The following is a 27,536-nucleotide window of genomic DNA, read 5'->3' on the forward strand; positions in this document are numbered from 1 at the left end:
ATTAGGACCCACCTTATGCTTCTGATTCCAGATGGTTTAGGCAGGTTTTCATATTGGATTTTTCTGCCCTGGGACTTTATGGTGAAAGGTGGCAATTAATAATAATAAGAAGAAGAAGAATAAGTAAGCACAGTAAATGGGAGGTACCTGCAGGCCTCCACATACATGCTGCTTTTAGGAAGCAAGTGGTGCCAATTTGTATGTTCCCTCACACCCTCAAAAATAGATGGGCAAAGGGAGATCCTGGAAACTGAGCATATTTGCACACTCATGCGCACACACAATCCTATATTGCTCCATCCTCACACATGTTGAAAAATGGTTCCAAAAACGAGTCTTTTGCCCCAGAGTGTTTGCACAACTGGGATGTGGGTGAGCAGGAGCCCCTTGTTCTCCATTCCCCCAACTTAGCTTTAAACACAGCAGCTGTTTTCTCAACCTTGAAGATGGCAAAAAAACAAAACCCCTATTAAACACAGGATCTCCAAAACAGGTATCAAGTCTTTATACCTTTTGAGCTTGGAATGTTTCCTGGATGTCATCTTCCTTGGTCTGGATTTCATCTGGCGGCCTTTTCCTCCTTCCTAGTCATTCTTGAGTTATCTCCCCCTGCCGACCCCTCACTTTCTTCTGATTTTCCTTGCTTGATACATCGACCATCCTCAAGATGTTGATCTCCGTGGCATCGTCTAGGTGCTGGCTTTTTGTCCTGCATTTCTTCCTTCCCTTCTTTGGCTTTTCTCTCCTTTTCCTCTCCTTCCTTTTCCGGTTGTCTGTTACCTTTCTGCCAACTGTGCTGCAACGAGAAGCTCCTGGAAGTTTCAAGCATGGAGAATCGCACACAATCGGCTGCATTACTTATTCGTCCAACTCCTCTTAGTTGTAAACACCCTGCACCGCTCTTTGTTTATTGCTGCTCAAAATGGTAGGTTTCTTCTGGTTATCTTGCATCTCATAGGTTGCCAAGCTCCTCCTCTGACACCTCTGGGTTGGCCTGTCTTCCCAGTGGACCTGTGGGCGAGGATGTTTGCAGAGAATGGTGCTATTACAACTTTCCCTCTCTGTGGGTGTGTTATGGGTGTATACAGTTGTTGCTGATATCTTTGCTTAATGGCATCTGTTCTGTTTTCAGTTTCTGGGTAGCATAATCCTTCCTCTGTGATGGGGAGGAAACTCCCTTTAGGAAGCCTTTCCAAATGCACTCCCATAGAAAGTGGGGAAATACTATATGTTCAGTGGATTATAATTAACTTGTGCAACAAAAGGTTGGTTGCTTGGTACGTGGGGAGGAGCAGCTGTGACAGGTGGCGCTGCCAGGTGTGGAAACAAAGTCCTACAGGGATGGAGGAGAAACGAGATTTAAAGTCAAAACCTATCTGATCCACATTTTCCAAAACACAATAAAAACTCAGCCATTTTTCAAAATTTGCACCGAATTTTGCAAGGCAGATCTTCAGCCAAGTAACATATACAAAAATGCATATGCTAATGTAAGGTTTCCATAGAACTGCATCTATTAGTGAAAACAACACACTATTAGTGAAAAGACACACAATTGCATTATACTTGGGGAAGTTGCTTTGCAATCATGTGGCTATTAGGCAAAACTGCAAACAAAACTGTGCAATTTAGGGGAAATTTGCATTCACACGCTGATGAATTTTCATAGGGACATCTTTTTTTTAAAAAGTCACAAAATGATGTTGGAATGAAGAGAACTGAAGACTAGAAAAATGTGAATCCTAGGAATTGTGGAGTTGGAAGGGACACCAAGGGTCATCTAGTCCAACCCCCTGCAATGCTGAAAGAAACTGAAATCGACAGATTCACCCCTCTTACAAGGCAGCCACAAACTCTCTTGGCAGAATCATTCTTAGATGAACCATCACCCCTCCACTTCTCTTTCTCTCTTATATGCACTTGAATTTTGGACCTACCTTTTGTAAAAAATTATCAAGGTATTTTATTTACTTAAAATTTACTTATTTACTTGAAACCTATTTGCTGTTGTAATGATTACCAGAATAAGCGTTAGTGCAGATGGCTGCAGCGTGAGAGCTGCCAGGAGTGAGATCAGAGGTCTGTGCCGGTTCACAATCTGCTACCGAGCCAAGTTCAGCTTGTTACTCTTAGCGTAAAAAGCCCTTCAAAGCTTGGGACCAGTGTACCTACGAGATCGCCTTAATCTACATATGCCCACTTGACCACTTTGATCTGCAGAAGTGGCCTTGCTACAGGTGCCACATACGGGAGTACCCCTTCCGTATTTGTAAGAACTCAATCATTTGGTGTGGCAGCCCCTACACTTTGGAACTCCCTGCCTATTGAGATCAAGCAGGCGCCTTCGCTGCAGCTCTTTTTGACGCCTGCTAAAAAACATTCCTGTTTAGACAAGCCTACCCAGCTGCTTACAGAGTTGAGGTAATTTTAATCCCTTTTACTATTTTCACTTTTCTATGTTTTAAAAGTAGGCTTGTGTTTCTTGATTGTACTGTTTTATCTTTTGTAAATCGTTTTGAGGTTGTTGTTTTTTTCCAATTAAGCGGTGCATAAATTTTATGAAAGATAAATAAAAACAAAAGCGTAGCAGTATGTGCATAGGAGCCACCAGCTCCTTCGTCCCTTCCAATAAAATATTTGAGGGGTCCCCCCACCAGTCGATGGGAATTGTTATTCAAATGGTGTGCGTTTCCCCCATATTATGCACGGCGGGGCTTACCCGGGCACCCCAATATTTTATTCAAGTCCGTGCCAGATTACCAAATAGAATAAACACTGGCCTATGGGCCCCATGACTTTTGGGGGGCCCGTGACAACTGATCAAAATAATATTGATTTGATCTTGAAATTGGTTTATTAAAATTGTTGGTTGGTAAAACCAAAAACGTATTAGGAGATCATTTGCTACCCCCCCCCCCCGATTTCGTCTGCCTAGGGGCCTCCACGGGGTTTAATCCGGCACTGATTCGAGTTGCCCCCGCCCCCTGCGTGGGTGTATTTATGATTTATTTTTTCATCTAATAAATTGCACGGGGTTGGACTAGACCCTTGGGTCCCTTCCAGCTCTACGATGCTGGGATCTAATAAATTTGTATGTCGCCCTTCACCCGAAGATCGAAGGGGGTTCACGACATAAAAGCGTCAGGTGAAGCTCGCATCGGAGTTCCCCAGTAGCTCCGTCCTTCTCCAGAGCCGACGCTAGGCGGAGAAATGGAGCCGGGCATCGCACCCTCTAGCAAAGGGGGTCAAGGCCCGGATCCGCCCACGACGGGGCGGGGAAGCCGCCGAAGGTCTCCCCCGCCTCCCTTCTCCGTCCCTCCCCATCGCAGCCTCCGGGGCACCGCCGGGTCGCTTCGGCTGCTGCAGCCGAGGCTGCCATGGCGTGTGGATTGGCCGCCAGACTCCTCTCCTCCTTCTCGTTGCTCCTCTGCTTGGGTCGAGGCATCGCCGCAGGTCGGTATGCGAGGTCCGGGCTTGGGCGCACGTGGGGACGGGGCGATCCGTGTCCCGCCGCGGGGCTTGTTTTGCGCGTTTGTTGGGCGCGCCCGGGGAATGGGAGAGGTGCCTGAAACAAACAGCCCGAGACACCTTCCCTACTTCCGAAGTTACTCGTGGGGTGAGGGGGATAAGTAGGTTCCCCCCTATTAATAGCCTAATGTCCCAGGGTGCTCGTTGCAAAAATGTTAAATACAATTGTTAAAACAATTGACATCGCCCCGCTTCCCACTTCAGCTGGTAGCAGATTTAAGGGCAGTGGCCCTTTATTTTTTAAAAAGAAAGAAAACTTCCCTCATTTCCCCCCAATTTGCAATTGTAACAGAAGCAAAGAGGAAAAAGAAACAACAACATTTATTATGGCAGTCTTTCTGGCAATAGGGCACAAGCTCTGTTCTGGCCCCGCCAACGATCTGGAATGACTTTATAGTTACTTATAACTATATAATAAACCCCGCTTCCTTCTGAAGCGTTCCAAGCGTGATATGCAATCATACGATACATAATTTGATATTGTTGTGTATACTGATGATTTGTCATCTAGATTGCCCAGGTGGCATGCAGTCAGTTAAAAACAATGATTTGTAAATAAAACAAACAAACAGTGGTACAAATTCACCTAATGCTCAACGCTGGACTATAGGAACTATCCATAAACAAAGTAATTGCTTTTTAATCATCATCATCATCATCATCTATCTCAGTCATGCTCCCCTCACCTAGATTCCACCTTCTTTAGTTCATTGCAACCACCAAGTATGTAAGAACATATACAGTCCTGTACTTAAAAGTACTTGCCATTGGATCCAGCAGGACTTCTGCCTCTGAGTAGACTTGGGATTGTGCTGTTTTTTCCTAACCACACTGCCTGCCAAAAATGAAGATAAATAACTGAACAAATTTTATCATATCTCCAGTAGCCTCTGTGTGTGTGAGAGAGGGGGGGGGGGAGAGTTTAATATCTATATTATCCATTTCTGCCAAATAATGATCAAGGTAGTTTACAGTAAAAAGGAAAATGCGGTGGGTAAAAATTAAAATTAAAAACCAAAGTTATAACAACAAACTGACCCAGATCTCTGCAGTAGGGCCAAATTTCTGCCCACGGCACCCCGCATTGATTGACCGTCAAAACACTGGCAATAACTGGCTCCTGTTAATTGGAATCTGTTGGAATTGTTATTGGTCTGTTGTTTTTAACTTTGGGGCTGCTGCTGCTGCTGTTTTTTTAAAATAAAATATTAATAAACAGTAGTGGTTGGAGAGAAAGCCAGATCAGATTTAGGGGGGGCACGGGGTAGGATGGGGGTGAAGCGCTATTGTGCATTAAAACACAATATGAACAACAGTTTAAAAGCACCTTTACAATCACAGAAATACGGTGGGTTCCCCAAATGTACTTCTCTAGTGTCAAAGGCCAGGGGTAAAAGGTTGCATCTCCATCATCTTCTGACAGCTGCATAATGAAGGTTCCCGATGCATCTCTGTGGGGAAGGAGTTCCACAACTCGGGGGACGCCACCAAGAAGGCCCTCATTTAGGCACCAACCCACTCCAAGATTTTGAGGGTGGTCGAACTACCAAGCGCCCCCCTCTGCTGATCTTAGCACCGAGAGGGTTTTGTAGGGAAGGGGGTGGTCTTTCAGGTATTTGGGGTCTGAGTTGTGTAGGGCTTTAGGCACTAACATGTGCACCTTGAATTAGGCCTGGGAATGAACAGGCAACCTGCTTTAAAACAGGGGTTATGTGAGATCTCGAAGGAACCCCAGCCAGCAATCTGTCTGCTTTGTTTTGGACCTGCTTAGCATTACTTTGGAGATGAGTCATCGTCCGCCTGGTCCGCTGCAGACTTTGAATCCACGTACGCAGCAGGGTGGACGCTTTATAAATGTGAAATGATGGTTTGGCAGTCGTAGGGCAGCAGTCCAAGGAACAGTAATGGGTCTGCTGTGTTGAAAGACGGTGCCAGACAGAAATCGAACAGCACGATAAATGAGTGCCCTGAGATGATTGTGCTGAGGAAGAGAATGGGTGGATGCAAAGTCACGTTTCAGTGGAAACCCATAAGAAGTGTCTTGATGGAGAAGACCCAGAAACCATTTTGGCCTGTATCCTGTTCCTCACACTGGCCAAGAAGTCTACAATCTGTGTCTCCTTTGTTGTTTGCGCTCAACACCTTTGCTTGTTTGATTATTTAGAGCATTTACATCCCACCCTTTAGAGTACATGAAACGACTCCCAGTGTGGCTTACAAAAAACAGTTCCAAGATGGTCCTTGTCTTCAAACTCAGGATCTTCAAGAACATAAAATAGACACATGGCGCACAAGGGAAAAAAGGAAGGGGAGGGAGGAGGATAAAGCCAGCTCAAGCACAAGTTCTTCAAGTTATAATTCTTTAATTATTATTTATTTGTTTGTTTGTTTATTTATACATACCCCGCAACTCTGGGTGACTTCCAACAAAATATTAAAAATACAATAAAACATCAAACATTAAAAACTTCCCTAAAGAGTGCTGCCTTCAGATGTCTTCTCAAAGTCAGACAGTTGTTTATTTCCTTGACATCTGATGGGAGGGCGTTCCGCAGGGCGGGTGCCACTACCGAGAAGGCCCTCTGCCTGGTTCCCTGTAACTTCACTTCTCCAGTGAGGGAACCACCAGAAGGCCCTCAGAGCTGGACCTCAGTGTCCGGGCAGAATGATGAGGGTGGAGACGCTCCTTCAGGTATACTGACAGGTATAAAGACACCACTGGACTCCATCCCTCCTCAGCCTCAGCCAGCATGGCCAGTGGTCAGGGATGATGTGAGCTGGAGCCCTACAAATCTCTGGAGAGGGCCACAGTCTCCCCTCCTCTCTGGCGTCGCAGCTAACCCTGTCTTGCAAGATGGTAGAGCTGGTTTCTACCTTTTCCTGCTGCTTGAGCTCCTCAGAGGAAACAGTGGCATACAAATGTTGGAAATAAATACGCCACTGCTTTGCATGAATGAATGCAGTGATTTTTCTTTCCCCTTTGGCCACCCACAGGGACGGAGGAGGTGGTGATTGGGGAGGTGGAAGGAAACGTCACCCTCGTGTGCCGGAACGTGTCTCCGCGAGCGGTCAAGGTGGAATGGTTTCACGGGGACCCGGGAAAGATCCCCATCCTCTTCTCGTCGGACGGCAGCCTCCCTTCCGACGCTCGCTTCTCCCTGGTGAGGAACAGCTCCTTCCGCATCTCAGGCTTGCGGCTGCAGGACGAAGGCAACTATACCTGCAGAGAGGTCCTGAATGAGACAGATCACAGACACAGGATTCAGTTGCTCGTTGCCAGTAAGTTGCTGTCTTCCTTCTTTGCATGGCCTTTTCTCTTTATTATTTTATAATAATTTTTATTTGATTAAAAAAAGTAAAAAGTAAATGTACAACAAAATCAATTGCAAATCCATATACTGTAAAGAGATTGCTCTGAATCTCAAGACCTCCCCTCATTCCTTCCATGAGTCCTAATATCAACATTTACAACTGCATATCAATCCGTTATCCACTTTTTTTTATCCATCTGAGTTATCCATAGTTTTTGTTACCTTACAAGTGAGATTAAAACCCTGCTAATGTTTTCATCTGCTTACAATGGTCTCCTAAATAAATTATAAATTTCCCCATTCTTTTTAAAAGTTCTTGTCTTCTTGGTTCCTGAGCTTGCCAGTTAGTTTTGCCGTTTTGGCATAGTCCATCAACTTGGTTTGCCATTCTTCCCTGGTCAGGACTGTTTCTTTTTTCAGTCTCTGGGCTAATAGCATACGTGCGGCTGTTGTCGCATACATAAATGTACTTTTCTGATCCTTTGGTATCTCAGTACCTATAATTCCTGATAAAAGGCTTCAGGTTTTTTAACAAACATTATTTTAAACATTTTTTTCATTTCATGATATATCATCTCCCAGAAAGTTTTTATTACCTCGCACGACCACCACATATTGTAAAAGGTACCTTCTTTTCTTTACATTTCCAGCAGATATTTGTGTTTGTTCTATATGTTTTTGCTAACTTAAAGGTAAAGGTACCCCTGACCGTTAGGTTCAGTCACAGACAACTCTGGGGTTGCAGTGCTCATCTTCCTCTATAGGCCGAGGGAGCTGGCGTTTGTCCACAGACAGCTTCCGGGTCATGTGGCCAGCATGACTGAGCTGCTTCTGGCGAACCAGAGCAGTGCACGGAAACACCGTTTACCTTCCCACTGGAGTGGTACCTATTTATCTACTTGCACTCTGACGTGCTTTCGAACTGCTAGGTGGGCAGGAGCTGGGACCAAACAACGGGAGCTCACCCCGTCATGGGGATTTGAACTGCCGACCTTCTGATTGGCAAGCCCTAGGTTCTGTGGTTTAACCCACAGTGTCACCCGTATGAGTCAAATACCACCTGTACATCATTTTCATATAATTTTCTTTCAGCGTACAACATGCTGTGAATTTCAAATCTGTTTTCCAATTTGCTTGGCGTTTCTTGCTCTTCAGCCAGCTCAGGGGTAGCATGGTATTCTCCATTTGTTTTTGGATTACAAGTCCCATAATTCCCAACTTGGTTGTGTTAGATCAGGGTGTTGTAGTACAACAAAATCAGGAGGCCGCTGTGTTGACTTACTGAGGCTACATTTCTTCAGGCAGCGCTGATTGATTGATTACATTTCTATGCCTCTTTTCATTCAAATGAATGAAAGTGGCTTACAAACAATAAATAACAATAACAAGATGGAACATAACAGGACATAACAACGACAGCATAAATTGAATAGAATAATTAACAAATCATCAGCAAAACAGTTAACAAAGTGACTAAAAAAACTAAGCTAAACATCACAATTAAAGTCATATTACAGTGGTACCTCTAATTACGAACTTAATTTGTTCCGGAGGTCCATTCTTAACCTGAAACTGTTCTTAACTAAAGGCGTACTTTCGCTAATGGGGCACATGATTTCCATTCTCATCCTGGGGCAAATTTCTCAACTCGAGGTAACTCTTCCAGGCTAGCGGAGTTTGTAACCTGAAGTGTTTGTAACCTGAGGAGTTTGTAACTTGAGGTACCACTGTATATGATTAACAAATCAATACAGCATTTATAATCTATAAAATGATATTAACAACATTAATAAATTAGCAACTAAAGAATGAACTAAGCACTGTTAAGTTCATACACACACTAATGACTCATAAACTTTCACTCCATTCATTAAAATACATATGATGCCTGTGGCAGCAACTCCCTTCTGAATGCTCCTCAGGCTGGAGGTGGGGCAGCCCAAATGAAACCAACCACCCCCTGATGGCAAACATGAGTCTCTCTTCCCTCAGGGTTCTCCCTCTGGAAACAGCTCCTTTTTGAAGGCTCCTGAGGTTGAAGGGTAGGGCAAGGCAGGTGGGGAAAGCCATTACCTGCTGGCCAACACAGTTTCTCACCCCTAGGAAGGGGAGAGGGCTCTTGTGCTTGGGTCCTGCTTGAGGGTTTCCTACGGGCATTCGGGGGGGGGGGGACGACGACCATGAAAAGAGGTTGCTAGATGGACCATTGGTCTGGTTCCACAGGCTCTTCTTGCATACTTCAAGCAGCTTTCTTGGTTGACCAAATGGTCTTTGTAGTAATATAGGAAGATAGGTCAGTTGATTTGTTTTTATCAGATTATGTTTGTACAGTTGTACCTCTGGTTGCAAACGGGATCTGTTCTGGAGCCCTGTTCGCAACCTGAGCAAAACGCAACCCACGTCTGCGCGTGCCGCGATCCGCTGCTTCTGCGCATGCGTGTGATGTCATTTTGAGCATCTGCACATGCGTGAGTGGCGAAACCCGGAAGTAACCCTTTCCAGTACTTCCGGGTCACCGCAGGACGCAACCTGAAAACGCTCAACCTGAAGTAAACGCAACACGAGGTATGACTGTATACACATTGGAAACCACCCAGAATGGTTGGGGCAACCCAGTCAGATGTGCAGGATGCAAACAACAACAACAACAACAACTTTAATAATAATTATTACTACAGTGGTACCCTGGGTTACATATGCTTCAGGTTACATACGCTTCAGGTTACAGACTCCACTAACCCAGAAATACTTTGCTTCAGGATGAGAACAGAAATCGTGCTCTGGTGGCATGGCAGCAGCAGGAGGCCCCATTAGCTAAAGTGGTGCTTCAGGTTAAGAACAGTTTCAGGTTAAGAACGGACCTCCGGAACGAATTCAGTACTTAACCCGAAGTACCACTGTATTACTATTATGATTCCAATGGCCAGCAGCCTCTTTTGCCCAGGAGATGACTAGATTGCTCCAGGAAGGTCTGGTACCCAGCCCTTGCAGAACAGATACCCATTACAACTGCACAATGACCTCTCCTCCTCATCCTTCCTCAGCAAAGTCCTCCTAACTGCCACCCCCCTCATGGGAGCCCTGTTATTTTCTTACTAACTGGTTCACCGCCTCCTTACTTCCTGGCTTCGTTCCTTGCACAGCACCCTGTTTGCTTTTGAGGTGTGCTTTGTTGGTCATCGTGAAGCATGAGCGAGCTGAACAGAAGGCGGCACCTTTTTCGTTGCAGGACGTTACAGCTCCGAAAGGCTGCGACCTTGAGGCTGGGGGCCAGCAAGGGGAAGCGCGTCAGTGCAGGCTGGACCGAAGTCCAGATATCTGCCATGCAGGGAGGGACAGGGAGAGGGCTGCTTGCCTTGTTTCCAAAGGCCCTGATGAACCACTGCAGCAAAACTGGAAATTGTTGAACCTTCAGGAATCTTTGCAGATGGACGCTGGCATCCCCTTTTAAGGCAGAGTGGCTGTTTTGCATGTGGGGTGTTTGTGTGTGTTGACCCTCTCTCCACCCCACATATTTCCTCCCCCCCCAATTTTTTAAAATTAGTTTTCACAATATTATAAACAAACAAACAAACAAACAAACAAACAAACACACAAGACAAACAAACATAAATCATAGCCTTATTGAAAATTACACTTATTAACTTTGTTAAGTGACTTCCTCGCTTCCCCTTGGTTGAATTTCAATGCATGCCCTTTTAACGGTTTTCCAAATCCCAATTCTTATGAAATTTAACTTAAACATTAACATCCTTAAATCTTCACCTTATGGAATTAAACATATTAATTCATCACTTAACATAAAATCCTAAGCCAATTAAGTATCTGCAAGCTATTTTCAGTTAATTTAACTTAACAAATTTAACTAGATACGTAATCATTAAATTTATTCCACTCTTCCTGATACTCCTCCTCCTTCTAGTCGCGGACTCTTCCAGTTTGGTCGGCTAGCTCCCCCCCACATATTTCCAGCTAAAAGGAGCAGGAGTTGGGAGACAGCTGCTTCCTATATTCCTTTGTCTCTAGCCCGCATGTGGGGCAAACCCCTCCTCCCCGCCTCTCAGCAGCAAAACTCACAGGGGGAGATCAGTGGTGGAACAGCTGCTTGGGATGCCAGCACAGCCAGTTCTGAGGTTGACGGACCAGTGGGTTGACTCGGTCTAAGTCAGCACCCTATGCTCCTGTTTAATCCTTAATTGGAGCCATGAGGACTAGAATCCTGCTTTATTTCTGGGGAAAGCAGAGTGCAAGAGTATCTGCTTGGTCACTGGCATCTGCAGGTAGGGCTGGGGAAAGACTTCTGACAGCTGCTCCCAGGCGGTGCAGCCAATACTAAGCTTTAAAGGATTAAATCATGGATGGGAAGGCTATCAATGGCTGCTGGCCACAGTGGCTATGCTCTACCTCTACTGCCTGAGTTGTGGGTTCGAGTCCCGCATTGGGCAAAATATTCCCGCATTGCAGGGGGTTGGACAAGATGACACGCGGGGTCCCTTCCAATTCTATGATTCTATGATTAATTCCGTTGTTTGCCTTCATAGCCCAGTGGAGGGAGAGCAAGGTCTGGGTTCAGGACCACGGACAGTGCCCTTTACAGCCAAGGTCAAACATCCAAGGTTTCTCAGAAAAGTCCTGGAGCATCTGGCTGAGTTTTACAAAATTTATTTGCAAATGGTAATATGAACTTGAGAGATAATCCCCTGATAGGATACTTATTGGCAGCTGTAGGTATCCCTTGATAAATTTCATTCCAGAATAAAGTACCCTGCATTCCCACAAGAAATAGGAAGCTGCCCCCTTTGTTCCCACAACCTCTCCAACAATTTGTTGGAAGCAATATGAGATAGTTAAACAGCTTTTAAAAGTATAGTCATACCTTGGATCCCAAACGCCTTGTAAGTCAAATGTTTTGGCTCCTGAACGCTGCAAATCTGGAAGTCAGTGTTCTGGTTTGTGAATGTTCTTTGGAACCTGAATGTCCAGCGTGGCTTCTGATTGGCTGCACGAGCTTCCTGCAGCCAATTGGAAGCTGTGCCTTGGTTTCTGAACATTTTGGAAGTCAAACAGACTTCCGGAACAGATTCCATTTGACTTCTGATGTACCACTGTATATCCTTTTTCTTTTTTTTAAGTACCTGTCTCTTTCACCTGCTTTCCAGGTGGCCCCACCAAGGTGAATGTCAACATTGGTCCTGCCACAGCGCTACCAAATGGCACCCTCTACGCCCAGAGACACGGGACCCTCAACTTCTCCTGCACCAGCGACTCCCGCCCAACCTCTGCGACCAAATGGGATTTCTCCCAGTCTGGCTCCGGGCAGGAGCCCTTCACGGAAGTCAACAGCTCCCTGAGCTACTTTACCCTCTACAACTTGTCGCCCAGCTTGCAAGGAAATTACTCGTGCTCGGCAACTAACCTGCTCAGCCACCGGCAGCAGACCGTCACCCGCGAACTCCTGATCTACTGTACGTATACTAATAGGAAACACTTGCATAGGGTCGTTGCAGAGTTTTGCCTTAAAAGCACTCAGTACGGTGGCCCGCATCCCATAGAACATGATGTCCCAGCTAAACATTGTGATACATCAATATATCACGATGTCTGAAATAAGGATGGAACTATGTAGAGGCAAACAGTAGGGCCGGGCAGTATCTGGTTTTCAGCATCGTGATACATCACCAACTAAACATTGTGATATTCTGATATATCACAATGTCTGAAATAAAGATGGAGCTATGTAGAGGCATGGGCTGGCTTGATGGTTTCCCCCACATTGTGATTTTTTGCACAGCGCACACCCACCCACCCACACCATGATTTGTGATCAATGCTTTTTTTCTGGAAAAAAGGTGGGGAAACTCAAAACAAAATAAGCTTGTTTGTTGCAGGCCCAGTCACAGTGCTCCCTGCCCCGCCGGCAGTGGCTAAATGTAATATGTGATGAATAAATTGAAGCAGAAAATGATCTGGGTTCGAAATGGCTACAACTTTATTGATTACAGATATTGGGTGGATTTTTGGCTCAGGCATTGGGTGTATATCCATTCCAGCTTCCACCCCACCCCCTGGACAAAAAATAATTATTTGATTTTTAAAAGGTTAGGGAACTCAGTTTTCCCTGAGTTCCTGCTCAAAAAACCCCTGTTTGCAATATATTGCCAGGTCAAAAACTATGAAACTGATATTACGATATTGAATGCAAACCAGTTTTGGAGGCTATATTGATATATCACCCACCCCTAGCTGGGAATTGCCCTTTCTTGGAACCCTGGAGGGCTGCTGCCAGTCTGTACGGACAATAGGAAAGTCTCCTAGGACAGGAGAAGTGATTCAATGGCAGGACATCTGCTTTGCATGCAGAAGGTCTTGCGTTCCTCTCCAGGTAGGGCTCGCAGAGAGGCGAGCATACGAACGAATTGCATGTCGACGCAAAATAAGAATGGATAAATACAGTGGTACCTCAGGTTAGATACGCTTCAGGTTACATACGCTTCAGGTTACAGACTCCGCAAACCCAGAAATAGTGCTTCAGGTTAAGAACTTTGCTTCAGGATGAGAACAGAAATCGTGCTCCGGCGGTGCAGCGACAGCGGGAGGCCCCATTAGCTAAAGTGGTGCTTCAGGTTAAGAACAGTTTCAGGTTAAGAACTGACCTCCGGAACGAATTAAGTACTTAACACGAGTTACCACTGTATTCACCTTTTTAGGCAAAAGGCCCACACAAGGTGGCTTACGATACAGTAATGTAAAATGATACAACAAAACAAAATGCAGCAACAATTGATCCAATTGCCAGCTGCAGCTGCTTGTTGTGACACTTAACCTGAGGTACCACTGTATGAAGAAATCTGGAATGAATATTTAAGCAATAAGGCGGATAGTAGTAGGAAGTAGAGGGAGGAGAGAGAGGTGGGAAAATATTGTTTTAAAAGGTGTAGTCATAGGTATATCAGTGTATCCAAATCTGAATTGTCAAATTGTGTTATTACTGTTATTATAGTTTTTGTTGTATGCCGGTGTCGATGGTACTGAGCTTAGATGAAGCAACGGTCTCGGCATAAGGCAGCTTCCTCTGTGCCAGGAAGGAAAGCAGATACTGGACCACTGAGCTCGCCAAGTAAGCTGAGGGCAGCTTCCTATGCACCCCCAGGCCTTCAGTTTAACCACCACACCACCCACCTAACCTCTGAAGACAGGGAGGCTGCCGTGGGCCCCCCAGTGATGATCTCCATGGGCTGTCGTTCAGCGTCAAAGATGGCGTTTTCTCATATATCCTGATCCTAAACTGCTTAGGCCTTGAAAGGGTATTTTGAGACTCCTGAGGGAATGCAGCCCTTGAGGGAACTCTGTTATGAAACAAAAGCATAGGGTGGATGAAAGCAGAGTGAAAAGAGGGTGGGCTTCTGCTTCTCTCTCTTTCCATCTCTCTCCCCAACATCCCCTTCTCTCTCCCTCCCTCTCTCTCTATCTTCTTGACACCCCTCCTCTCTCATTCTCTCTCTTCCCAACACCCCCTTTTCTCTCTCACCTTTGCTCCCCACCCAGTGCCAGGAAAGGGACAGATTGCTCTTGCTGGAGGTCTTGATGTGGGAAAAACCCCACCTAAAGTCTGTTGCAACCGAGTGCCTTAATCACCAACAACGTTGAGTGACGCCCAAGGATTCTCTAAAAGCAAAATTTTATTTCTTGCACAAAAGGTTACTGCAAGCGATCAGGGAAGCGACCGGAGACAGAACCCAGATCTTTGTTTACACACAGTTTTGATAGTCGTATAGATTAGACCTGCAAGACACCGAGTGATAAGAGTCTTAACCGCAAAGGCTGATGTTTCCACACTTCAGCCAGCTAGGCATTTTTCCTGTTTATACCCCTGTTTTAAAGGTCATGGCCTTAAAATTTTCCTTTACACCCCCCCCTTGTGGTTTGCACTTTCTCTGTCCCTCAAGCTTGCATGATTTTAGCATGAATACAAGGAGAATACAGTGGTACCTCGGGTTAAGAACTTAATTCATTCTGGAGGTCTGTTCTTAACCTGAAACTGTTCTTAACCTGAGGTACCACTTTAGCTAATGGGGCCTTCCGCTGCTGCCGTTCCGCTGCTGCATGATTTCTGTTCTCATTCTGAAGCAAAGTTCTTAACCCGAGGTACTGTTTCTGGGTTAGCGGAGTCTGTAACCTGAAGCGTCTGTAACCCGAGGTGCCACTGTACATGATGATGGTGGCAGCCTGCAACAAGATGCATTAGTCTTGCTTCAGCTACAACAAAGATGGAGGTGGTCTTGCTTCAATTACAACAGTCTGAACTTTTCGCTTGCTGAGGGCCACGTGAAATTGGTGGGGTGTGGATTACTCATGCCTGCTTCAGGCCTGAACACCCCAGTTCCCCATGGCCAGCCATGTCTTTACCTGCCCTGCTCCAAAAAACATATATAACCTGTAGGGCAGTTGGACATGGCTTGGCCCAAACATCCTGCTGGGCCAAATGGGAAGGCCTAGCGGGCCTAATCAAGCCTGTGGGCTGTAGGTTCCTAACCTCTGCTTCAAGGGACACACTGATGAAAATTAGGCTTGGGAGAACGGGGAATGATATGGGCAGGAGACCTTCGTATGTGAACACTAGATTGTTTTGTACATGCAGAATGGCCCCAAAATAAAAAATCCTCTCAGGCTTACATATAGCTGTATCTTGGAACTCGTACGTTTCGGCTCCTGGATGATCAAAAACCGGAAGTGAGTGTTCCGGTTTTTGAACGATTTCTGGAAGCCGAACATCTGGCACAGCTTCCACGGCTTCCGATTAGCTGCAGGATGCTCCACGTCTTGGTTTTTGAACAGTTCTGGGAGTCGGACAGACTCTGTTCGAGAACCAAGGTACGACTGTATTTTTGCGGAAGAGAAGGTGAATGTTTGGTCTCCTTGGCTCTGCCCTTTACCCAGCTTCACCTAGAGAGCCCGCCCTGCCCATCCCTTATTACAATAATGCACACAGGAATCTTATTTGTTTTGCCTGTGGAGCTTTCGTGTTGAAAAACAGGTTCTGGGGCTAAGCCCAGGGAGGAGGCAGCTCAGTTCAGCTCTTTCATTCTACCGTCTGCCTTATTTCTCAAATGACCTGTCCAAAGCCTCTGAAAGTCATTCTGGGATAATAACATTTTTTTAAAGGGTCGCAAGAATTTAGAAAAACAATCCTGAACTTTTGCAGACATCCAGACCTTTTGGGTGGCTCGAGGTTAAATCACATCCTATGCTTCGGACAGCTGTGTTTTCATGCTGGATTTCCACTGCATATCTTGGGATTTTAGCTGGGTGCATGTTCTGATTTCATGTCTGAATTCTGAGGCAGGTTGCAGAAACAGCAGTGCAGAAAAAATGGAAGGGGGGGGGACACCAATTGTAAAAAATATATTAAACCATTGCATCGTGTGTGTTTTTTAAAAATTAAAAATCCACACAGTGTGCTATGGATCTGACACAGATTCACATGTTCTGTTTAGCTGCCTTCCAATGACCCATCCGGCTCAATATTGCCTACACTGACTGGCAGCAGCTCTCCAGGGTTTCAGGCAGGGAGTCTCCCCCCCCCCCCCAGCCCTACCTGGAGATGCCACCGGGGATTAAAGCTGCCCTGCAAAGCAGATGCTGTACCGCTGAGCTGCGGCCTGTAAGGTTTTAAAGATTGCAGCACACCTCCACCTGTGAATCTTGTGAATTTCTATGCCTTCCTCAGATCCTCCGCCATCACTGCCTCGGTGCTGGGCTCAAACCTCCGCGGAAGGCTCTGGAGGGGTGCAGCTCCTTTGCAGCTGGACCGGGGGTTACCCGCACCCCACACTTCAGTGGACCAATCTGGGGAACCTGAGCCAGGACAGTAATGTGACGGGCATTGCGGACACCAATGTGGCTGCTTTGAACGGCTCGCCTCTGCTCTCTGGGAAGGAGTTTGTGTGCCGCGGGATCCACCTATTGCAGCAGAACAGCCAGGCCTGCACCGTGAAGCTGGGTGAGTCAACAGACTGATAAAACCCTATTTTAAAGCCATCCCAAGTTGACCATCACTGCCTCCTGTGTTTGTCTTCCTTGCTTTCTCGATACGCCTGTTTCAATCACTCTCCCCACCCCCCGCCTTCTGTTTCCTCTGGTTTAGAGGCCCCTTCGCTTGTGTCCGACCCCATGAGGAGCTGCTTCGTAGGGGGAGCCACCAGGATGACGTGTCAGGCCAGCGCCGGAAACCCCCCTGCCAATATTTCCTGGCTGCGCAACATCTCCCGGACCCAGACGGAGATCCGTTCCGGCGGGAGGTTTCTGGTCAGCCAAAAGGGCAACGTCTCCACTCTGGTCATCCAGAACTGTTCTCACGGCGCGGACAGCGGTTTGTACATTTGCAAGGTTGAGAACCCTCTGGGGCTGAAGGAGGCGTATGTTTACCTCACCGTGATCGGTAAGCAGATAACCTTTAAAATGGCAGTCGGCTGGTATGCTAAGGAACGAGGCGGGGTGAAGGTTGCGCCAGTAAATGAGTGGGTGGGAAATGCTTTATTCATTCTTTCTTTCTTTCTTTTAGAGTATTTGTACCCTGCACTTTGGCCCAGAAGGAGCACAGAGTGTCTTAAGAACAATAAACTAAAACAGTGTTTCCCAAACATGGATCGCCAGGTGTTTTTGGACTACAACTCCCATCATCCCTAGCTTGCAAGACCAGTGGCCAGGGATGATGGGAGCTGTAGTCCAAAAGCAGCTGGAGACCCAAGTTTGGGAAACCCTGAACTGAAAACAAGGCAGTGCCTCCACAACAACCCATAATACTAGAACTGTGGGCTGTCCAGGGGAGCTCAACTTCCAGGGCAGACGAAAGAAACACAGCACATAGTTAAACGGGGTATTTGCTCCTGCAATGTAGAATGATGGCCTCCAACTTGGATGGTTTTTAAAAGATTATTAGGCACATTCATGATGGAGAAGGCTGCCAATGGCCATGTTCTGCCTCCACAGTCGGAAGCAGGCAGTTTGCCCCTGGATACCAGCTGCCGGAAGACACAAGTGGGGAAGAATGTTATTTCTCTCAGGTCCTGTTTGTGGGGTGGCCATTGTGAGAACAGGGTGGTGCGCTAGGTGGGCCTTGGGCCTAATCCAGCAGGTCACTTCTTAAGAAGTCTTCTTGGCGGTTTTTGTTTCTTGAAAGAGTGTAGAACCTGAGAAGTAATATGAGTTCTGGGGAAAGGCAATGTGGTACTACTGACTGTTGGAAAGGGATAAGATAAAGGGAGACATTAATCATAAATAATAATAATTTTATTATTTATACCCTGTCCATTTGGCTCAGTTGCCCCAGGAGAGAAAAAAAACATACATCAGGGGAAAATAAACTCTGCCCCATTTGGGTAAATAAACTCTGCCTCATTGGTCCATGAGGTTGAAATCAGAGGCTGAAAGGAGCAGCATTTTGGAAGCTGCTTTGTGCTGCTCCTTTTCAATTATTATTCTTGACAAGGATTGATTGATTATATTGGTATTAATAATAATAATAAATTTTATTTATACCCCACCCTCCTCAGCCAAGGCCGGGTTCAGGGTGGCTAACAAGCAATAATAAAAACAAGTTGAATGAATACAACTTAAAAACAAGATTAAAATAAAATAATAATAATTACTGCCTGTTTATTTCTCCAGAGTTTTATAATTTTTTTTAAAAAATGGGTTGCTATGCCCTGAGACATTTAATTGACAGTGAGTTATTTATTTTAAATGAAGACGTTAAATAGGCCAGAACTGCTATTTCACTGCTTTTCTTCCCACCCCGCCAAACCACTCCTCCCGCCACAGAGCCAGTGAACATCGCAGGCATAGTGGGTGCAATTGTGGTCCTTTTGCTGCTGGCCGTTCTAGTCCTCTCTGGAGTCCTCTTATACGCTGGACCCCGTTGGTGCCCAAAAGGTAAGAAACCGCTAGCTCTAATAACCCTTCCAGGCGACAAAAAATAAAAATAAAAACTATGAAAATTACAACTCCCATCATCTCTGACCATTGGCCATGCTGGCAGGGGCTGATGGAAATTGTAGCTCAACAACATCTGGAGGGTCACAGATGCCCCTCCCTCCCGGTCTAAAACTTGCTACAAGGTTATTTGAACGGTATGCAGGCTTTTAGTGGTGAAGTGGAGAGCAGTCAAAGACGTGGTCTTTTCAGTGATGGCACCCCAGTTTATGAAACTCCACTTAAGGCAGGATTGAAATCTGTGCAATGAATCTCTTCATTCCAGTACCCAAATCTGGGCTCTCTATTTAATTTTATATGATACCCAGTCAGTGGCTTTCAGCACACATGTGCACATACAAGAAAAGGATTTAACAAAAGCCACCGTATCTCCTGTGATTTGGGTTCTCTCGGATTGGGCCAGAATTGTAGAAACACCACAAGTTTAATGTAGCGAAACACAAGCTCTATGCCCTTTGACATCACATCAGATGCATGTTGTACATTCTGAGCAAGTGCATGTTTACCCATTGATCTCAAACTGTCTTCTCTCTCTCTCTCTCTCTCTCTCTCTCTCTCTCTCTCTTCCAGCCAACATGCTCAGGTGAGTGTCTCCTTAAGTGGGCAAGTCCTTAACCAGCGTCGCTTGTTTTGTATGCAGAAAATCCCAAATTCAATCCCTGGCTTCTCTTAATTAGAACAGTGGTGGGGAACTATTTTTTCACAGCCAGAGGGCCACACTCCCTTCTTGGCAATCACCTAGGGGCTGCATACCAGCAGTGGGCACGGTCAGAGGCAAATTGGGCAGAGTATGTGAAGCTGCGGGGCACCGGTGGCGCTGTGGGTTAAACCACAGAGCCTAGGACTTGCCGATCAGAAGGTCGGCGGTTCGAATCCCCGCGATGGGGTGAGCTCCTGTTGTTTGGTCCCTGCTCCTGCCAACCTAGCAGTTTGAAAGCACGTCCAAGTGCAAGTAGATAAATAGATACTGCTCCAGCGGGAAGGTAAACGGCGTTTCCGTGCGCTGCTCTGGTTCGCCAGAAGCGGCTTAGTCATGCTGGCCACATGACCTGAAGCTGTACGCCAGCTCCCTCGGCCAGTAAAGCGAAATGAGCACTGCAACCCCAGAGTCGGTCACGACTGGACCTAATGGTCAGGGGTCCCCTTACCCTTTACCTTATGTGAAGCTGCCCAGTCGGTTGGCACATCCGGCCCTGCACTGTCTGCAGCAGGGATGGGGAACCTCGTTGGGCAACTTTCCAGGGGCCACAAACCCCTTTTGGGAGGGGCAAGGAACAAAAGTGGACGGAACAGGAAACATACATTTTGCCTCTGTATAGTAAGCTAGTACAGTCGTACCTTGGATCCTGAACGCCTTGGTACTCGTACGTTTTGGCTCCTGAACGCTGCAAACCCTGAAGTGAGTGTTCCAGTTTGTGAATGTTCTTTGGAACCCGAATGTCTGACTGGGCTTCTGATTGGCTTCAGGAGTTTCCTGCAGCCAATCAGAAGCCGCGCTTTGGTTTCCGAATGTTTTGGAAGTCGAATGGACTTCCAGAACGGATTCGGTTCGACTTCTGAGGTACCGCTGTATCTGCATCCCAAACTACCTCTCTATCCTCCATCCAGCAAGCAAGAGGCATTATGGGAGATCAAGCCCACGTTCAAGCCAGGCAGAAGCCCTTGAAGCTGTGAGCCAGGGATGTGTCTGGGGAAAGTCCCAAGGGCCACATTGAGAGGCCTGGGGGGCTGCATTCAGTCCCAGGGTCTGAGGTTCACCAGTGCTGAGTTAAAAGAGTTGGGTAGCAGGCTGTGGCAAGGACCTTTCACTGCTTGAGCTGCTGCTAGTTGGAGTCACAAATGTGGAGCTGGATGGACAAATGGGCAGCTGACTTGCCTGGGGTGTTTTTTGGTGGCCAGGTCTACCCATTGAATCGTGTGGGGGTTCTCCCAACTCTCTCCCAGAACATATTCAGACGAGACTTGGTGAAGTGGAGAAATTTCCATTGTGCTAGCCAGAGTCCTTGCAATGGCTTCCACTAACACATGGACTTTTTTCAGTGGTCCGGTCTACCTGGTGAAATTCATTACAGTGGTACCTCGGATTAAGTAATTTGTTCCGGAGGTCTGTTCTTAACCTGAAACTGTTCTTAACTTGAAGCACCACTTTAGCTAATGGGGCCTCCCGCTGCTGCCGTGCCGCTGGAGCACGATTTCTGTTCTATTCCTGAAGCAAAGTTCTTAACCCGAGGTACTATTTCTGGATTAGCGGAGTCTGTAACCTGAAGCGTATGTTACCTGAAGCGTATGTAACCCGAGGTACCACTCTATTCAACAGAGGCATCAGTGCTGATGGGGGGGGGGAACCTCTACCAAGAACCCCACGCCCAAGTTGCAATATAGCTGCACAACAACCCCAGCAGAAGCGGATTTAGGGGAGTGCAACTGGTTTGGTCGCACTGGGTACAGAGCCTCTGGGTAGCATAGGGGCCACCACAGCTACAACACAGAATGGAGGGTGAGAGGCAGGGGCGCCGAATTTTGGCATTACACAGGGAACCGTTGAAATCTGAAACCCCAAAGTCTGCCACCGACCCCAGTCCATTTCCTTCTGCTGCAAGGGATAAACCCTGGGAGCTGTTCGCAGATGCAGTTGAGAGGGCAGACGGCATAAAATTCCTTGCCTGATGAAGAGGAGGAGGAGGCAGGGAAAGGTCCCGCTGACCGTTCTCTTAAGTTTCCATCCTTCTGACTGCCATAGGAATCGAGATGCAAGTGATATCCTTGTGCTGATGGATTCGGAAGAAGAGGATCCGCTGACGGAAGCAGCCGGGGAGCCCGCTTCAGATCAGGGGGTTGCCCTGGCTAATGGAGGGTCTGCCACGCCTCACCAAAGTAAGCTGTGAACCTTTTCTTAATTCCTTTATTAGCAGACCATTACAGAATTTTATAGCGATTGACAACCATTACTGGCTCTTTCCTAGCCCCTCATCTGAAGCTACAGGAGAAAAGGGCATGCAAGACAGACAACTCCTCAGCCTTGTTACAGGGCAGCACCTATTGTATCTGCTACCTGACATATCAGAGGGGAGAACATAAAAAACTTGCTAGAGAGAGCAGATTCTCCAAGTGTCCTATTTCCCAGGGACGTCCCTGATTTAGAGAAGCCGTCCCGGCTTCTGATTTGATCCCAGAATGTCTCAATTTTCCTCAGGACACCCCTATTTTCATTGGAGAAATGTTGGAGGCTGCAGAGTTATCCTATCCCTGAGCCATCTGAAGGCAATCCTGTATAGTGAGGGTTTTTTTTTTCTAAAAATGTTTAATTTTTAAAATATATATATGTTGGGGACGCAGGTGGCGCTGTGGGTTAAACCACAGAGCCTAGGGCTTGCCGATCAGAAGGTTGTGGTTCGACTCCCCGTGACGGGGTGAGCTCCCATTGCTTGGTCCCTGCTCCTGCCAACCTAGCAGTTCGAAAGCACGTCAAAGTGCAAGTAGATAAATAGGTACTGCTCTGGCGGGAAGGTAAACGGCATTTCTGTGTGCTGCTCTGGTTTCGCCAGAAGCAGCTTAGTCATGCTGGCCACATGACCCGGAAGCTGTACGCCAGCTCCCTCGGCCAGTAAAGCGAGATGAGCGCCGCAACCCCAGAGTTGGCCACGACTGGACCTAATGGTCAGGGGTCCCTTTACCTTATATATATATGTTGGAAGCTGCCCAGAGTGGCTAGGGCAACCCAGTAAAAATGTGTGGGGTATAAATAGTAAATTTATCATTATGGGATGGGACGTCCCTATTTTCACTGGAGAAATGTTGGAGGGTATGAGAGAAAGTCTTCCTATATATTTAGGAATAGTTAACCACCCCCAGAATAGCATTACAAGGGAGGCACGGTCACCCCAGTGCATGATGGGTTGAGAATTCCAGTGCAGTTCCTTGAAGCTCTCAGAAATCTGTAACCAAAAGCCTCTGTTTATTAACAATCTCTTCAGATCCATGGTTCACAGTTACAAGGGTGGTAGACCTGCTGAGGTAACTGTGAACCTTCACAGCCTGAGTCATGCCTTTAGTGGGCCGCTATGTGCTGTTTTTGCCATCACTGCCTCTAGTAGTATTCCGGATCATAATTAAAACATGCAGTAAAACTTACAGCGATGGAGTGACTCTGGAAAAGGATTGAGAAATAGCAATCAACCTTATTGCGGTTGCAAAGAGCATGATAGCTAAAAATTGGAGGGAGAAAAGTTTATCTCCTACTGTACGTAAATGGGTTTGGGGGGGAAGTCTATAGTAACAAAGATTAAGTTAAGGATAGAGATAGAGATGATAAGGAAAACTGGAAGACACAATGAGAGGTAAAGGAGGTGCTGTGGGATTGGTGGAAATCAATGTTTGTTTTTCTTTTTAGTGTTTATATTATTAATTTGTAATATTTGTATTTTTTTGTATGCTTGTTTTTGTGTTTTGTGTATTGTTATTTTTCGTTGTTGTTGTGTGGAGAATACTAATAAAATTAATAATTTAAAAATAATAATAATAAAGTTAACTTAATTATAAAAGAATACATATAACCCAGAGATATTCAACCTTTTTGAGCCCACGACTCCCTTGACAAACTGCATTCTTTCTGTGACAACCCTGTTATGTCACCCCTTGCCTGCAGAGCTGGCAGCCTCTCACCCTTTTCCGAACACCTTCCCTTGTGGAATGTTCCCTGAGCCTTCTCTCCCCTCCCCTCTCCTTGGGAGTCCTCCGGGCGGCTCTTGCTGCCACCCCTGGTCTCCGAGCTTCCTCCCCCTGCCCCAAAGAGAGGTGCCTCCTCACACTGCCCCACAGGGGTCTGGGAAGAGGATGCCCCCAGCCTTAATGGTCCAATGGAGATTGGCCAAAGGTGAACATGAGGCCAGCACCTTACCTTGGGAGGCAGCAGTGGCAACAGTAGGTGCTGCCAGGCCAACATAGTGGAAAGGCTCTTTCAGCACCAGGTACTCAGCTCCCAGGCAAGCCTTGCACACAGCAATCACAAGGAAGTCCAGAACAGTTCCTGCCTGGCCTCCCACTTGTCTGTCCATTCCCAACAATAAGGGCTGGTGGACTGGCTGGCTGGGCTCCCTTACCCGCTTGTTTGCTTACTCTGATGCTGCCTCAGCTCCTGGCAAACATCACCCCCTGGCCAGCCCCAGAGGCACCATTCACCTATGGAGCTTGTAGCCAGGGCTGCTGCAACAAACAGCTGTGCAAGCCTTTGGGAGGCAGAGATGTGAGAGGGCATCAGAGGAGGGAGGGAAGGAAAGAGGGCCAGAGACCAGTGTTGCCCATGGCACCCATGACAATCATTCAAGGCACCCCAGGGTGCCACGGCACACTGGTTGAAAACCACTGATATAACCTAATAGGTTTTTTGGGGGAAATGGGCATTTTTTGTAATTTTTGTAGTACAGTAAGTCTAACGATAATGTTTGTGCTGCTTTCAACTTGTTGTAATGGGGTGATTATTTCTTTCATGGTGTTTTGGTTTACTTTATGGAATCTAAATTAAATTTACTTATTTTTTTTAAAAAGCCAGCATGCAGCAAACTGATCCTATGAAAAGAACCCAGCCATTAAAACAGGAAGCTTGGGGCAGGAGCTGAAGGAGATGTGCTGGTGTAATTTTCACTCCCTTGTTCTTTGTTTCAGGCCCCCAGGCAGACGTGCCTAGTGAAAGTTCTCTTGAGGACACCAACAGAGAAACCAGGTCCAAAATGTAGAGGGAGCTCTCTTCATCGTTGCCTTTCCGTGTGTGCTAGGAACCAAAGCTTCACCGCAATGTAACTCTGCTCTGATCCTGGCCCGGGGAGAAGGAAGGAGTTCACTTGGCAGCCAGATCATTCTCAGAGGCCTTCTTCATCCCGTCTTGATCATGCCCTTCCACATTTTTCATAATTCTCCCGCCTGCTCTTTCTTCTTTCCTCTCTCGTCCTTTAAAGAAAAAAAAGACTGAGCTTGAAACTTCATGGCAGCGATACAGGAAATGTGCAGGGAGGGGGCAGGAGCAGGGCAGTTTCCTTCCTTAGGAGCAAGATGGAAAGATCCAGGCTGTGTTAGGAAGGAGCTTCGCTGGGCAAGAGATCCTCCAGGGCAGCTTGAAGGGCTGGAGGGAGGGGGTTGTCTTGAACCCAGTTCCGTTTGCCCAGCTTGGCATGAAAATGAATTGGGTTCTTCTGATCCTTGTCCATGCCTATGGGCAGGATTGCAGGGGGTTGGAATAGATGAGCCTTGAGGTCCCTTTGAGCTCTACAATTCTGTGATTCATTGGCTTGCGTATTTACAGCAAAGTGGAGGCAGCTGGCACAACGATGCTTCCTCTGTGGCCTTAAGCAAGCTGAATGTACCCCTCTTAACTCCTTCTGTTCTGGGATTCTCTTTTGGGAAGGGCTTGTAGCTCAGGGACTAGAGAATCTGCCTTGCATGCAGGAGGTCCCTGGTTCAGTCCCTGGCATCTCCAGTTGGGACTGGAATAAGACTCCCTGTCTGGAGAGCTGCCAGTCACTGTAGGCAATACTGAGCTCGATGGACAAGTGACTGTTTTCCTGTGTCTTTTAGAGAAAGAGCTGTAGCTCAGTGGAAGAGCATGCAGCAGGCCCCTGGCTCAATTGCAAATGGCATCTCCATGTAGCTAAGAGAGACTAAATCCTGGAGAGCCACTGCTGGTCTGTTTAGGCATGATTCTGCATAAGGCTGCCTCCTGTGTGGGGTTTTTGGCAGTAAATGAATTTCAAGTTTAGGGGCAATGTAAACCTGAAAAGGTACCAGGCTGCTGTGAGCTGCGGAGTGGTGCAATAAAGCAAGGCCTATGGAGAAAGAATGAAGTCTGTAGGCTTCTCAGATCTCCTTTGTAGAATCCTACGATCATAAAGCATTAGATGCCCTGGTCTAAAAACACTAGATGGGAATCTTATTTATGTCTTTCAGACAAAATTTGGGGATGTCGTGAATCTGGGTTATGCCAGTGGAGGCCTTACCCGATAAAACACTGAATGTAGTTAATATGAAATAAATATTGTGCCCTATTGCTGCATAAGCCCATTCTGCAGATGGGTTAAAAACCCCCAATGATGTCACCAGTTCATGGTAGCTGCAGACCTCCAGGAGGGTTTCCTGAGTGAGCACAACTGAAGCAAATGGGAGCCATCTAGGAGTACAGATCAGCTCACACTCATTTCGGTGGGGCCTGTTTGAGTAGACTGTGCCCCCTTCCAAAATCAATTTTCTAGCCCATCCAGTTACTTGTGTGTTTGTGTGTGCCACAGGCTGGCTTGGGCTGTGGGGTTTGGTAAGCTGCTCGCTTAAGAAAGAATCGTTACCTGGAGGCAACAGCTGGTCTCAAACTCAATTCCAAAGAGTTGTAGAAACACAGATTTTTCTTCTGGAGAACCTAACTGGAGGTGATCTTTTGCTTATGGAATAAAAATGTGTATTTTGCATCCGATGTGTTTGTATATTTTTTAACTTAAGTAAGGGAGGTCTGGATATCTGTTCCCAGATTTTGGATAGCCAGGGCAGTTTATTCCTGGTTTGCTATCTAATGACGTAAGAACGTAAACATTGGTGTTATCTGCCCCTGCAAAAGTTCTGGGATAGTCATATTTGCTTTGCAATCAATGCAGACTCTGCAACTTCCAGCTGTAACTTTTCCCACTGCAAGCATTCTGGGTTTTTCTGTGTCCCCATTTTGTGGCACTATAGTGTAAAAGTGCCCCTCCAGGCAGCAAGAATTTGGGAACATGTGAGGAAGCATAGCAGAAGAACTAATGAAGCTGAATGATATGTGGACAGTCCTGTACCATACATGCATAATTTAATTTGTATGCTGCTTTGCACAGTTCAAACCATGCTCAAGGCAGCTTACAACATGGGAATAATACATAACTACTTCAGGACCAAAGTAGTCATAAACAATAAATTAAACATTTAAAAAATCCAAAACCAAACTGATTACCGGTAATTTCCACATAAATCACAGCAAAATCTAAAAGGAAGATAGAAAAAAACCAACAGCCACAACCCTCCTCCAACAACACCCCCCTCCAACAATATCGCGGCTCAATCAACCTTTAATGCACCATTACTGCCTCAATGATATGTTGAACACCATACACAAAACCAGTGTGTAGGGACCCCAAAATGGCTTTCTTGAGTGCCTGATTGAATGTGGCTTCCTTCATATCATTCTGTGGTGTAGCGGTTAGAATATCAGACTAGGACTCCCTGGGTGATCTTGGGTCAGTCACTGCCTCTCAGCCTAACATGCCTCACAGGGTTGTGTGTGTGGGGGGGATTTGAAGGAGCAGGGAGGAGGGACACCTGCACCACCTTGAGCTCCATCATTAAGCCCTCAGCCAGTTGTCATGTGACTTTTCTTCTGGATCTGCATAAGGTGACGGCAAAACCCCACAAAATTTCTAGTGATAAGGGCCTCAGTGATGCCCTTTTGCGTTTTGAAGCGTCTAATTCTTAATTTACTCTGGCAATTGTATCCGTCTAGTTGTTTTTATAAATATTTGGGGTTTTTTCCTGGTCACTGATGACAAAAGCAGCATGTTTTCTCCGGGTGTCTCCCCAGTTGTTCATTGCATTTATGTGCCATCTTTTCCTCCAAGAAGTCCCAAGTGCCCCCCCCCCCCACTTCTTGTTGATCCCCACAACAACCCTGTGAGGTAGGTTAGGCTAAGAGACAATGAC

At 46.5% G+C, this 27,536-nt stretch overlaps 1 protein-coding gene across 2 annotated transcripts; it reads left to right on the forward strand.

Annotated features, from left to right (window-relative positions):
* Window positions 1–3,297: 3,297 nt before the first annotated feature.
* On the forward strand, window positions 3,298–26,278 carry VSIG10 (V-set and immunoglobulin domain containing 10). Of its 2 annotated transcripts, XM_080986368.1 has the most exons (9): window positions 3,298–3,453; window positions 6,523–6,807; window positions 11,999–12,304; window positions 16,567–16,839; window positions 16,984–17,277; window positions 18,660–18,770; window positions 19,401–19,413; window positions 21,571–21,704; window positions 24,492–26,278. In XM_080986368.1, the coding sequence occupies exons 1-9, from the start codon at window positions 3,378–3,380 to the stop codon at window positions 24,560–24,562; spliced, it is 1,563 nt and encodes a 520-aa protein (XP_080842494.1). In that variant the 5' UTR covers window positions 3,298–3,377; the 3' UTR covers window positions 24,563–26,278. The 2 variants fall into 2 exon arrangements, with proteins under 2 accessions (XP_080842494.1, XP_080842493.1); XM_080986367.1 differs by lacking the exon at window positions 19,401–19,413 and having other exon boundaries at window positions 18,660–18,759; window positions 21,547–21,704.
* The last annotated feature ends 1,258 nt before the right edge of the window (window positions 26,279–27,536 follow it).

The sequence above is a fragment of the Podarcis pityusensis genome, assembly GCF_964106645.2.
Source record: "Podarcis pityusensis genome assembly, chromosome: 16".
Lineage (NCBI taxonomy): Eukaryota > Metazoa > Chordata > Lepidosauria > Squamata > Lacertidae > Podarcis > Podarcis pityusensis.

Coding starts and splice junctions, on each gene's coding strand:
- VSIG10 (XM_080986368.1), top strand. CDS start 3,378: ATGGCGTGTGGATTGGCCGCCAGACTCCTCTCCTCCTTCTCGTTGCTC. Junction 3,454..6,522: donor GGGTCGAGGCATCGCCGCAG/GTCGGTATGCGA, acceptor GGCCACCCACAG/GGACGGAGGAGGTGGTGATT. Junction 17,278..18,659: donor TGTTTACCTCACCGTGATCG/GTAAGCAGATAA, acceptor CTCCCGCCACAG/AGCCAGTGAACATCGCAGGC.